Source organism: Lissotriton vulgaris, chromosome 2_1, assembly GCF_964263255.1.
Source record: "Lissotriton vulgaris chromosome 2_1, aLisVul1.2, whole genome shotgun sequence".
Classification (NCBI taxonomy): domain Eukaryota; kingdom Metazoa; phylum Chordata; class Amphibia; order Caudata; family Salamandridae; genus Lissotriton; species Lissotriton vulgaris.
Genome location: NC_141687.1, coordinates 1,347,905,059 through 1,347,918,576, shown reverse-complemented (window position 1 = coordinate 1,347,918,576; position 13,518 = coordinate 1,347,905,059). Strand labels below are relative to the sequence as shown.

At 46.1% G+C, this 13,518-nt stretch overlaps 1 protein-coding gene across 1 annotated transcript in view; it reads left to right on the top strand.

The window, feature by feature from the left end:
• Positions 1 to 13,518, top strand: part of EPB41L5 (erythrocyte membrane protein band 4.1 like 5) — a 1,452,967-nt gene that overhangs the window by 868,756 nt on the left and 570,693 nt on the right. The window contains exon 17 of the mRNA XM_086957110.1: positions 6,563 to 6,732. Within this exon, the coding sequence (XP_086813236.1) occupies positions 6,563 to 6,732 (170 nt within the window). The remainder of the gene's footprint in view (positions 1 to 6,562; positions 6,733 to 13,518) is intronic.

The following is a 13,518-nucleotide window of genomic DNA, read 5'->3' as shown; positions in this document are numbered from 1 at the left end:
TGGATTTGCAACTCTCGACTACAGAATTTAAATCTAATATTCTGACAGAAGTGCTTCATTCTCCTTCTGCAGTTGTTGAACCTTTACTTCCATTTAATGAAGCCATCACTGAGCCAATTCTGGGAGTTTGGCAAAAACCCTTTTCGACTCCTGCAGTTTCGAGGTCAGTTGCCAGAAGATGTAGGACGGCTCCAGGAGATCCGGAGTTTTTATCCTCTCCTCCGGCACCTGAGAGTTTGGTTATTCAAGCCGCCTGCTCAAAGAAGTCAACTGGAGCTTTTCTACAGATTCTGGGAGACCGAGAATCTAAGAGACTGGATCAGTCTCCAAAGAAGGTATTTTCATCTGCTTCCATGGCACTTAAGTCCACCAATGCTATTTGCCTCTTGGGCAGGTAAATTCATGCCTTAATGGATTCTGATAAGCAGCTGGCTCCAAAGTTATCAGAGGAGGGCAGAAAGAACTTTGAGGTGTTGTCTGACACACAGGCGTCTGCAAGACAGGTGATCCAGAGTGGCCTTGATGCAGCGGGCTCTGTAGCTAGGATAATGGGATCTTCTGTTGCATCTAGGAGGAGTGCCTGGCTTAAATCTTCGGAATTTTCTCAAGATGTCCAAGCAACTCTTTTGGACCTCCCCTTTGATGGTGCAGGACTCTTTGGAAAGAAGGCAGATGCAGCTTTGGAGAGATTTAAAGAGAGCAAGGCTACAGCTAAGTCCCTGGGTCTGCAGCCAGTCTAGAGGTTCTTCTTATAGGAAGTTCAGGGGCTTTGGAAGGTTGTCCTTTCGGACCTACAAACAGCCTCAGCAGCAGCAGCAGAAGACCCAATGTAAGTCATATAGGGGCAGGAACAGAGGTCTCCCACAAGGTCGTCAGCCCTCCTCCTCTACCTCTCCCCCTCTTACCACAGCAAAGCAACCCTAGATCCACCATTCTGGATCCTGCTGGTCCTGTTGGAGGTCGGCTTACTCATTTTCTGCAAGATTGGGAATCGGTCACTACAGACCTTTGGGTTCTCAATCTTGTGGAGAATGGGTATGCCCTTTCCTTTCGGGAATTCCCTCCAAATTATCCTCCTTGCCAAGGGTTTTGCTCGGAGGACCATCTTTTTTTACTGTAGGAGGATGTCATAACCTTGTTGAAGAAAGGTGCTATAGATTTGATTCCAGAGCAGGAAAGGGGTCAGGGATGCTACTTCCGGTATTTCCTGATACCCAAGAAGGATGGCAGGTTACGTCCAATCCTGGATCTCAGGATCTTGAATCTTTTTCTGAAGCAAGAAAAGTTCAAGATGCTCACCCTAGCGCAGGTTCAAGCGCTGCAGCAAGAGGACTGGGTGGTGTGACTTGCAGGACGCGTATTTTCAGATCCTGAAGTCGCACAGGAAGTATCTCCGTTTCTTGGTGGGGTTGCAACATTATCAGTTTGTGGTCCTCCCTTTTGGACTTTCTACTGCACCTCGAGTCTTCACCAAGGTGATGGCAGTGGTGGCAGCCCATCACAGAAGATCAGGGATTCCAGTTTTCCCCTATCTGGACGACTGGCTGATCAAAGCAGAGTCACCAGAGAAGGTTTGTCATCATCTGCAAGTGACAACCCAGCTGTTGTACAAATTGGGTTTTTCGATAAACGTGCCCGAGTCTCACCTGGTGCCCTCTCAGCGCAACCCGTTTATAGGGGTGGTACTGGACACTGTCTGCCGAGCATTCCCTCCACCTCAAAGGATTCTCGACATTCAGGAAATTATTCCTTTATTTTACAGTGGAGCAGTCGTTACAGTCCTGAACGTCCTACGCCTGCTCGGTCTGTTTGTTTCCTGCATTCTGTTGGTCAACCATGCTCACTGGCACATGAGGGCGCTCCAGTGGTGCCTTTGCAGGCAGTGGTATCAGCCCAAGGGAGATCTCGGGGAGTCTGTGAGGATCTCCAGAGAAGCTGCAGCGGATCTGTCTAGGTGGAGCTTGGAAAGCAATCTATCTCCGGGAAAGCCCTTCCATCTGCCTCCATAGGTTGCCACAGTGATAACGGATGCATCCACCTTAGGGTGGGGTGGTCATCTGGGGGACCTGGAGATCTAGGGTCTTTGGTCTCCAGAAGAAAGGTTGCTTCATATCAACCTTCTAGAATTGTGGGCGATACGTTTGGCGCTCAAGGCATTCCTCCCTTCCCTTCACGGGCAGTCGGTTCAAGTCCTGACGGACAACACTACCGCGATGTGGTATGTCAACAAGCAGGGAGAAGTGGAGTCTCATTGTGTCTGCAGAGAGGCTCTGTCTCTGGTCCTGGGTTCAGGACCATCAGATTTGTCTGATGGCAAATCATCTGGCCGGGATTCTGAACGTACGTGCAGACAGTTTGTCAGCAGTTCTCGGCCGACCACGAGTGGAGGCTTCATCCGGAGGTGGTTCGTCACGTCTTCCGGACGTGGGGAACTCCTCAGGTGGACCTGTTTGCCACTCACGAGAATGCTCACTGCCTGTCATTCTGCAGTCTCCAGTGTCCGATGCAGGGAGCGATGGGGGGTGCGTTTCAATTGAGTTGGAACTCGCAACTCCTTTACGCGTTTCCTCCCATACCCTTGATTCCTCGGGTTCTGGGGAAGATTTAACAAGATCGGGTCAAAGTCATATTGATCGCCCCGGATTGGCCAAGAAAGGTGTGGTACATGGATCTTCTCCACCTCTCCTCGTGCCCTCCGCTCTGTCTCCCTGTCAGGGCAGATCTCCTCTCACAGGGGCAGGTTCTACACCCCCACCTCCAGAGCTTACACCTTCATGCCTGGAAATTGAACGGGGCAACCTGAATTCTTTTTCTCTCTCGCCTGACGTGGTCGATGTTATTCTTTCGGCCAGGCGGCATTCCACCAAGTCAATCTATTCTTATAGGTGGTCCAAATTTGTTTCATGGTGTGGAGAGAAGTCTGTTGACCCCTTAAGGGCCTGTTTATCCAACATCCTTCAGTTTGCTCTTTCTTTAGCACAGCAGGGCTTTGCAGTGGCTACTGTGAAAGGCTATTTGTCGGCTTTGTCGGTATTCCTTTGTTTGCCGGATCAGTCGTCTTTGTTTAAATCACCTATTGTATTAAGTTTTATTAGGGCCTTACGAACACATTTCTGCCCACTCCATTTATTGTGCCTCATTGGGACTTAAATCTTGTCTTAACCTACTTGATGGGTTCTCCCTTTGAGCCCTTGCTCAAGTGAGACTGTTGTCTTTTAAAATGGTCTTCCTAGTTGCTATTACCTCCGCAAGGAGGGTAAGTGAGCGTCAAGCTCTGAGTTCGAAACACCTATTCTTGACCATTTATGCTGAAAGAATGGTTCTCAGGACCAGGGCTGCTTTTCTGCCTAAGGTAGTAACTCCTTTCCATCTGGGGCAGTCCATTACCCTTCCTACCTTCTATCCTCCCCTTCACCCTTCCAAGGAGGAGGAACGGCTTCACTGCTTGGACCCAAAGAGGGCGGTGAGCTTCTACCTTGACAGAACTAAAGACTTTCGTGTAGATGACCAGCTCTTCGTGGGTTATGGTAGCTGCAGAAAAGGCAGAGCTGTGCACAAGCGCACACTTTCCAGATGAATTGTCTTGTGCGTCAAAATTTGTTACTCTTTGGCCGGTAAGGAACCTCCCGAGGATTTAAGAGCTCATTCTACCAGAGGTAAGTCTTCTACATCTGCCTTATCTAGAGGTGTTCCTGTTGAGGACATTTGTAGAGCGGCAACTTGGGCCTCCCTCCACACTTTTGCAAAGAATTACTGCTTAGATTTCAAATTGAGGAGGGATGGCCACTTTGCGCGCTCTGTCCTACAGGATTTCTTGGTATAAAAGAGTGGACACCCTCCTCCGGGAGTGGGGACTGCTGTGGGATTCTATTCACAAGGTGAGGGATCCACTGGCAGATGTATCCATCAGAAGAACAAGTTACTTACCTTCGGTAACTCTTTTTCTGGTGGATACAGTATCTGCCTGTGGATTCCTCACTGACCCACCCGCCTCCCCATTGTCCACTCCTATACCTGCAAAGTGTTTATTTTATGATTGTGTCTTTCAATGGATATGTTTAATTGTTCTTGCTTTTTGCATTGATTTCACACTGTGTGTTGGTTTGAATTCTGTGTACTGTGTATACTGTACCTATTTATGTCGGCTCATCTGTGTGCCTCGGTGGCACGGGAAAAAGTGCGGAACTGACGTCATCACGCCGACGAGGCTCTCTTATGGGTCCAGTGACAGCGAGGTCGCGAGTGGAGTCGTGCCTCTGTGACGTAGTCTACGTCCTCGTTGGCGTGGAGAGCTACAAAAGTTTCCGAATGTTGCTGGCGCAGGGGATATTCACAAGGTGAGGAATCCACAGGCAGATACTGTATCCACCAGAAAAAGCGTTACTGAAGGAAAGTACGTTGTTCTTTAGGCACATGTGATATGTGTTAGCAGAGGCTGATAAAAAGCACTTATTTAAAGCTAGGGGCTGGGGACGAGACACTTATGATCGATCTTTTGAAGGACAGTGTCCCACAAACCAGGACTACAAAGTTCCCCTTTGTGCAATTTTTCCACATTTCAAACTCTGAAGATGGAGGAGATATAAGTTTCCCCAGCTTGTGTACAAAATGTTCCACATAATGAGAATAGGGCTTTTTTGTGGGAACATCCATGAACATGTCCACATGCACTTTCCACATTTTTAAATTAACTCGGAGCAGTCTCGTGGGCTTAAAGATTATATCTGTGACGCCACACGTAATTCTGCAAAGAGAGACAAACTGTTAGCCACGCTAGTCTCCATTAAATTTCAGTTCCGCTTGTGGTGTGGCATTTTGAAACACTGGTGCTCGCAAAACATTGGTCAAACTCCGTGTAATTATTAATGATTCTAGGCAAAAACTTTCACATAGGTATTAAGGCAACTATGATGCTTTATTGGCACTGGAAATTCAGCATTGAAAACACCACTTTTACCTTAAACATGCCCCTTTAAGTTTAGACAGGGGGCCCACAAGGTTAGTTGAAGACTGGACTGTTTAGTAAAGGTAGTCGTCCGGAATGGGCAGGAGCTGGGAAGTTTCTAATTCCGCTAGTCTGCTTTGACAGTGGTGGAAAGACATAAGGGAACTCGGAGTACTGACCAAAAGATCACAGAAAGAAGTTTCATATGCATACTCCAGAAGGAAAGGCATTTCAGACGCTTGGATGACATTATCACTGTTTACAACAGGCACTGCTGTGGCAGATGGTTGATTGCTGGATTGTTACGTCAAGGTAAAGACATGGCACTAAACATGCCCTTCCCTGGAAGTGAATTTTGACCAGGAAGTTTTGTATAGGCCAACAACCACTGTATCCATGACATGGCTTTGAGGGCCATTGTATTGATGCAGTCAAAAAATTGACGAACTTGTACCCCTCATTCATAGAATTGGCCATTTTGCCTTTTTTACCCTCTCTTCAGCGTCCCACAGATTGCAATTGGCTGACTCTTAGGACAGAAGTACAAAGAAGAGCATTACAAGATGGGTAGTAAGCTGAATTCAGATTTGTTTCATACTAACCAGCACAGTCTTGTAGGAGCGGCTCCTTTGGCTTCACTTGGATCTCCTCGTTAGAGGACACGTCACTGTACTGTGAGTTTATCCATGCAATTTGCTTAGTAGCAGACGATGACGCAAGCTTTCCGCTAGTTATAATAGTAACCTACATGCTTTCTGGTCAAGCACCGACCAGCATTGTGGTAAAGACGAGGCACGGCATGTAAATATCAGTGTTACTGTAAAAGAACACTTCAAGTTGTTCTGGAAGTTTCCATTTGTTTCTACGATAGATCCATTTGCTGATTGCCGTGTATTGATTTAGAAGGGTCCCGCGAGTGACAGTTGGATATTTACACACCTGCATTCTCGTCGCCTCAAGTACCGTTATCTTGGGTAGGGATACTACTTGAAGAGGCCCGTGTGGGGGCATTGTAAGCTTTGGGGTGGTGCAATACGGAGTTTCACTTCGTATGCGGTCTGTTGAGGCCCGCTTTTTTCACTTAAGCGGGAAACCAATAAGACTCTTAGGAGCCTAACCACGAAGGCGCAGAATAACTGACTGCGTGTGAGTTTGTTACAAATAAAACCTCCAAACCGTCTGTTATAAGGAAGTACCTTTGTGTTTGCACTGCAGCAAGTCATTAAAGTTCAATGCAGAGGTCATGGCTTACTCTGCCTTGACACAGGGAATGTGTTGATAATAAGGGTATTATTTTGGTAACTTGTGGGCATTGTTAAACTCTGGAGGAGGTCTCTGCTGTTTTGCTGTCAAGTTCATGGATGGGCTGCAGTTTTTGCAGCATTGCCCACTTTGAGCTGAGATCAGATGCAGAACTGTTTTGGCAAACGTAAGGGACTTTCGCCCCAGAGAAATAAAAAATAACTTAACTAGAAACATTTGATATACTAAAATGACCTATTCAAGTTACCACGCAGTATTTGTGTACTGTGATGCAGACTTAAGAAAGAAAGCAGCATGATTTGTATTATGTGCTGTTTCCTTTCCTTGTTTTCATCTTCTTTCTGCCTCTTACAGCAAGCCTGTTATTGCTGATCTGCTTAACCACAAAGACTTGCTGGAGTATTGCATGGACGATACCCATGGGGTGCCTGGTACTGCTGCTGCTGGTGTCCCTGAAGAGGCCAGCTTCAGTTTCAATAACTCCAGCGCAAGTGGAGCTGCGGTGGAAGGAAACGCTCCAACTGGTAAGCACATTTTCCCACTGGACTGAGCTCTATAAAACGCACTGTGCAAGAATGTGTGTTCTCATAAAGTAGTATGTCCATATTGAATAGAGTTTAGACATTAGTAAAGCTGGGATGTGACCATAGTATGTGTGATAAAATGTGCTGTGGCAGCCAGTCTGAATTTATTGAACACGTGAAAGCGGAGTAGAAGGTACAGGATGGTACCTTTAGGGGGGCGCAGTGCCCGAGGTATGGTACAAGTTACTATATGCTATTTGGAACGCTGAACAATTTTTGGGATTTCTTTTCTGTCTCTAACAACCAAATGAGTATCTCTTTGTAACACCCTTTTTTTGTTGTTCTACATTGGTGTTGGGTCCCACCAGACCGCATCATTGATGGATTTTTGTTTCCTGTCAGAACCTTAACAAGTATCTAAAGTGTATGTATTGTATTGCGACTTATTTAGCGCACGTATCACCCTAAGGCATCAAGGCGCTTGCCTTGGGAACCCGTCCTGGCTTTTTCCCTGTGAGATAACCCCTACTGGGCATCCCCAAGGTGAAAGCCAGGCATCCCGCAGCGGGTGGGCCGCCGTAGTGGAGATTAAGCAAGCTATTGCCCAGAGTTGCAGCGTGGGACCCCATGATTAGAGTAGGCACCGAGGCGAGAATTATCGAGTCCTTGGACAATTTTTGGGCTCAGGACCCTGCTGCGTCGGGAATTGAACCCTGGTCCCGGGCCAGACTTCTGCATCAGGGTCTGCCGCTCTAATCAGTGAGCCACACTCCTCCACGTGCTGTGTGAATTGATGATGGTATGTTTATTTGCTGATACCAGTCCCAGTGCTGTCCAGTAAAAACAGCCCAAGGATAGCACTTTTAGATAAAAGGTGTTGCCAAGTGTTAGGCGGTTACATTTTAAGGTTAAAGGTTTTATCCTTGTATTGGCCTAATTTTACAATCCTTGGTAAACTTACACGTTTCTGCTATGCATCTTTTGTTGCATTTATGATTTCTTATAAGGAACTGCACCGTTTTGTTTCAAGGACCCGTTAACCCCTAAAAAATTGGTAATCTTAGGTTCTGGAAGGGCGTATGGAAATCCTCAAGGATGTATGTTGCCTTACCACTGCGGTATGCCATGTGGAGAAGTTGAGTCAGTTTCAAAATCACTGCATTGTCATAGGCGTTAACTTCTTTTAAGTTTCTTTTGCAGACATTATGGTAAATGTTACTGCTTTACCATTCTGATTTGAATTACACATTCATTTAGCAACAGATTACGTGTATGTGTGTGCTAAATTAATGTGCACATGTTTGTGTGTGTGTGTGTGCATATGTATATACAAACATATATATATTTATATAATATGAAAAAAAGGTGAAAGCATGGTTATAGTTAGGAAAACTTTATTGTTTCTATACAAACAAAACTTATATGCTAACCTTAAAACTTCCAAAGTTATAGTGATACCTTTCATTAATTATTTACGTTTCACCTTTAAATGAATATAACTTGTTCACCTTCATACATAGTGTTGTCAACTCGCTAGCCAGGCTGCATTGCTCCCCGGCCCCGTGCAAGTAGCTAACCCTTTCTGAGACTTATTAGGCCCTGGGGACCCCATCCCCCTGAGCCACAATTAAAAATAAAGGGAAGGGGACCTCGCGCCCGAGCCTTATTAGGCCCTGGAGACTCCAACCATTTTTTCCAAGATTTTTGGCCCATGGTGTGGGCTCCCTTGGGCCTTTAATGGCTACTGGAGAGGGGTCCATGCAAACCCCTTTTCCTTATTAAATACGGCCCCAAGGGTGGGCACCCCAGGGCTTATAATTAATGAATGTGGCCTGACCGCTATTTTTTACTCAATTCTCAGGCAATGTCTGATCATCCCTAATGGACAAGGCCTTTGATGGGACTCGGCTGTTTGTGGATAAAACTGCTTCTGCTCTTAAAGGGTTCTTGGAGAACAAGGCCAATGAGTGCCCTCTGGGCTTATCTGCCCCTCCATGCCAGCTGCATCAGCCATACCTTTCCTTTTTTGACAGCTGTAGCCCATACTGTCAGACAATTCAGCCTCTGCAGGGTGCACACCAGTTCCGCGGCGACTACTTCACCTGCAGTCAAGTCAATTTTGCACTGCCCATCCTCCTGACCCTACCTCCCCCAACAGCTCCACCTTCCACACCCCTTTACTGTGCCCTTGGTGCACAACCACCTGGTTGGAGGTAGGATCAGATGATTTTTTCTGGGAATCACATACGACTGGTCGGTCCTGCAGATAGTCTGGAAGGGGTCACATTACCAATCTGCCACAACGTTCACCATCACCAGAATGACTGACCGAGGAATAGCTGTTATTTTTACAACAGGAAGTGCAGGCTCTTATGCCAAAAAGGGACGTCGAGTGGGTGCCTGTGGCACAAGGAGGTTGTGATTGTTACTCATGATACTTTCTGTGCAGAAGAAGGTGGGAGACTTTCGTCCTATTTTATTCCTACATCCTCGCAGCGCCTTACTCTGGAAGGAAAATTTCAAGCTGCTCACACTTGCCCAAGTCTTGCTTCACCTTGACCTTGGAGACCGAGTAGTGTAGTTGGATCTGCAGGGGGAGTCTACCTTTCATGCAGGTCCATCAGCTCTACTTCTGGTTCGTTGTGGTACAGAAGTGTTTTCAGTTTTCTGGGCTCCAGTTTCATCTCACCAGCACCCCTTGTGTGTTCACGAAAGTGATGGTTGTGTTAGCAGCATACCTTCGAAGTTCAGAGATTTCAGTCTTCTCTACCTTTGTGGCTGGCTGTTTAAGGCAGGCTCACCCCATGCAGTTGTTGACCAGACTGTGGCGAATCTCATGTCATCTTTGGTGTTCACTACGGTCTAGCTTTCCCTTCAGAACACCTGAACAATACTTCAAAACACCAGATAACAATGTGAACACTCTTCAAAATAGGGTTCTATTCCAGTTTAGAATACCAAGGTATAGCATAAACAGAGCTCGACACTCATTTGGCAAATAGAGATATATTTATTGTAGCAAGTTCTCATATATCAAATGGCAATAATGCACATGTAAAATAAAAGCATATAATGAATGTAGATACACAAGAATAAATGCATAGAAAATAACTGCATATACACAAGAATAAAGTAATTAGAACATGAAATACATAAGCAGATGTATGTCTTGCATCATCCTGCCAGTACAACTGGGGAACCCGTTGGCAGTCTTGGCAGGAGCTCTTCAACCAGGTAGGTCTCTAGGTGGTACGTCCACAGCTTAAGAGTTCCTGACAAAATGCCAAGAGGCCTCCGTCTTTATACTCTTACTAAGAAAGAGAGGCTTCTACAAGCTCCCCCTCCCTTCATCTGCACTGTAGGTGCTGGCTGCACTCTGCGTTTAGGTCACTCACCAGAGCTTGCCAGGCTTCGACAAGAGCTGAGGCAGAGTTCTTCACTTCTCACCCTTGGACTACACAGCCCCCACTGTCTGTTCTAACCTTATCTCTTCCGCTCGGTGAAGTGAAAAACAAATATTTCTGTGTGTATGCATGTAACCCAATCTGCCAACCTTTGCAGCTAAAAGGTAGGGTCAGAAAGACCCAAGCTGAAATTATGCTCACAAAATGCAGTTAAAATAAAGCTACATGGAGTCAATGGTCACCACATGATCTCACAATATAAAAAATGCATGTATCATTACAACTATCAACATGCCAAAGCCACTCCCGACTCCTCAGATGCTCGCCATCATCGGAGCCATTCTGGATACAGTTCAGTTTTGTGCCTTTCCTGCAGAAAGGAGAGTCCAAGACATTCAGTCAATGATGCTGATCTTTCAGCCTCCGTCCTGGGTTTAATGAGGTAGACACTGAGGCTAATACAAATGATAGCCTCCTGCATCCTGCTGGTCAAGTACACCAGGTGGTATATTTGGGATCTGCAGTGGGAGCTGAAGTCTCATTAGGCGTAACAACATGGAGACCTCTGACAATGTCTAGAACTCATGAGACTGCAAAACATTTGCACTGGTGGATACTGGACCTCAATTTGGCCAGAGGCAGACCCCTCTCCCTACCTCACCCAAAGTTGACTGGGGTGACTGTTGTGTCACTTGTGGGCTGCAGCGATTATCTCAGAGATATCGAGATAAGAGGCCTCTGGTCTCTGGCAGGGCCCAGCTCCATATCGGCCTCCTGGAGCAGAGAGCTATCTGCTTGCTGTTGAAAGCTTTCTTCCCTAAATTAAATGGAGGCTAGTCAGTTGCCTACGGACAACACCACTCAGCACCACTGCCACTTGATTTAGTTGCCATTGCAGAGAATGTGTAATGCCAGCAGTTCTGTGTATTTTAGGCTTCAAGAAGCCTATCCCTAAAAGATGCATTCCGACTAGAGGTCGATCTTTTGACTCATGTACGCCTTCTTGCTGATACATCTCCATTCCGATGTTCTGAAGATTAGAAGCATCAAGTCCCAAATCGTCCTAGTAGCCTTGGATTGGACACAGAGAAATATGGTATCGGAACTCCTGGGCTTGAGAATCTGTTCTCCGACCACGCTATCTCACCAGAAGAACCTGCTGTCGCAACAACAGGGCAGACTTCTGCACCCGGGCCTTTGCAATCTTCAACTTCATGCATAGAGGTCGAGCAGCAACAGCTAAACACCTTGGAACTGACGGCGGAGGCAGTATACGTCCTCATTATCAGCCAGGCGTCCCTCGTCAAAAACTGTATACGCCTGTTGTTGGAACAAGCTTGTGGGTTACTGTGGCACACCAAATTTAGCCCCTCCAATCCAATTGTCTGATTTTGTTTGCCAGCTTCTGCTTTGGGCACGGTTTAGGGGTACCTTTTGGCTCTGTCTTTCTACGGTTGCTGAACCAACCCTCATTATTTAAGTCGCTGGTTGTGATGCGTTTTTTGAAATGTCTGCAACACTTGCTTTCTCTCTCTGTCTCCTTTCCTCATCCCTTAGGTGGTACCTTAACTTTGACCTCCCATATTTGATGTGGGCTGTCTTTGATCTATTTCACAATTGTCTCTTGCACTCCTCACCCTCAAGATTGTGCTCCTCGTTGCCATTACCCTGGTGCAGCAAGTGAGGAGCAGAGACTATCGCTTGGACCCTAAAAGAGAGCTAAGCTTTTACATCAATCGTACTGAAGAACATCGGGTGGACAATCAGCTCTTTGTGGTATTTGCCTGGGCTAAAAAAGGCAGGATTGTGCAGAAGAGGACTATCTCCTGTTGGATCATGCTCTGTATCAAGATCTGCTACACATGTCCAAAAAGCAGCATCCCTAAGGTCTGCAAGCCCATTTCACCAGGGTCAAAGCTGTTTTCACTGTGTTGGCTCACTGAGTACTTGTCCTGGACATCTTTCAGGTAGCTACCTGGGTTGCACTCCATACGTTCATGAAGCAGCACTGTCTGGACTTGATTCGCCGAGAAGGTTATTTCGCCCGCTCGGACCTGTAGGACTTCTTGGTTTGAGCCAATTCACAGACCCACCTACTAACTGCTATGGTATCTAGTCTAAAGGTGAGGAATCTGCTGGTAGAAGTCTCCAATAATAAAAACAAGTTACTTTCCTTCCGTAATGCTCTTTCTGGTTCAGACTCTATCTGGCTGTAGATTGCTTACCAGCCCTCTCAGTTTCCCCATTCAGTGAATTGGGCTCTATCCAGTAATAAGATTCCAAGTCTAGTAATCTGCACACGGGTGAAAGCCGTTTTGCTGTTGGGGTCTGCGTCTGGGAAAGCAGGAGTCCTCAAATGAACTTGACTTTATTGCGAGGGATTGGCGAACAGAGGTACTGCTCAATGGTTTCACATCCATTATGACACTCGAACATTAACCACATCGCTGCTGCACATTTTCCCCTCCGGTGCTGAAGACTTCAGATTTACATCGTTTCATGACGAGCTCAGCTCGTCATCAGCACAGCTCCACTGTGCCTCATGACGAGCTGAGCTCGTCATGAACATGGAAAGGGTTAAAAAGTTGAGTTATCTTCAGGTAAATAGTCTCTACCAGACAGTGTTACCGGCGCAAAGTAACTTGTTCATATGGTTTGAGGCAAGTACATTGAGTCATTGCTTTGGGAGCACTTTTACATTGCCGCTTCGTTGGTAAGTGTATCACTTTTTTAAAACATATGTATGATATATATATATATATATATATATATCATACATATATATACTAGCATACCCGTCGCACGTTGCTGCGATCTCAGAAGAAAGGAAATTCAAGGAAACTCGTTATAACATTAAATTTACATTGCGTCATTGTTATTGAAATTTATTTTTGAAAACATTTCTAAGTGTGGCTTGAGCAGTGCGTCCCCGATTGGCTTCCAATCTTGATTCTGGTTGCTTGTTCGTTTGAGAAGAACGGGCTAGAGCAGTGCATACTCGATCGGCTTCCAATCTTGATTCTCGTTGCTCGTTCGTTTGAGAATTACGGGCTTGATCAGTTTGCATTCGAACAGCGTCTAATCTTGCTTCCCGTTGCTAGTCTGTTTCTTTTGAAAACAGATTTCCTTTGATAGATTGCACACATAGCACAGCACCCCGCACTCCGGAGTTAACTGCCAATCAAATACATAACATCAAAGAATTAGCAATTGCTACATCATTTTTGTCCATAAATAGTATCAAACTGAACAATGCTACCCCCCACCCACCCCTCCCCAACCCCTAACTCCCCCCTGACGTTTCCAACCCCTCCCAGTCGCACAACACCGCCTCCCCTTTTCTACATTTCAGTTTTTGGTCTATAAACGTACATACACCTTA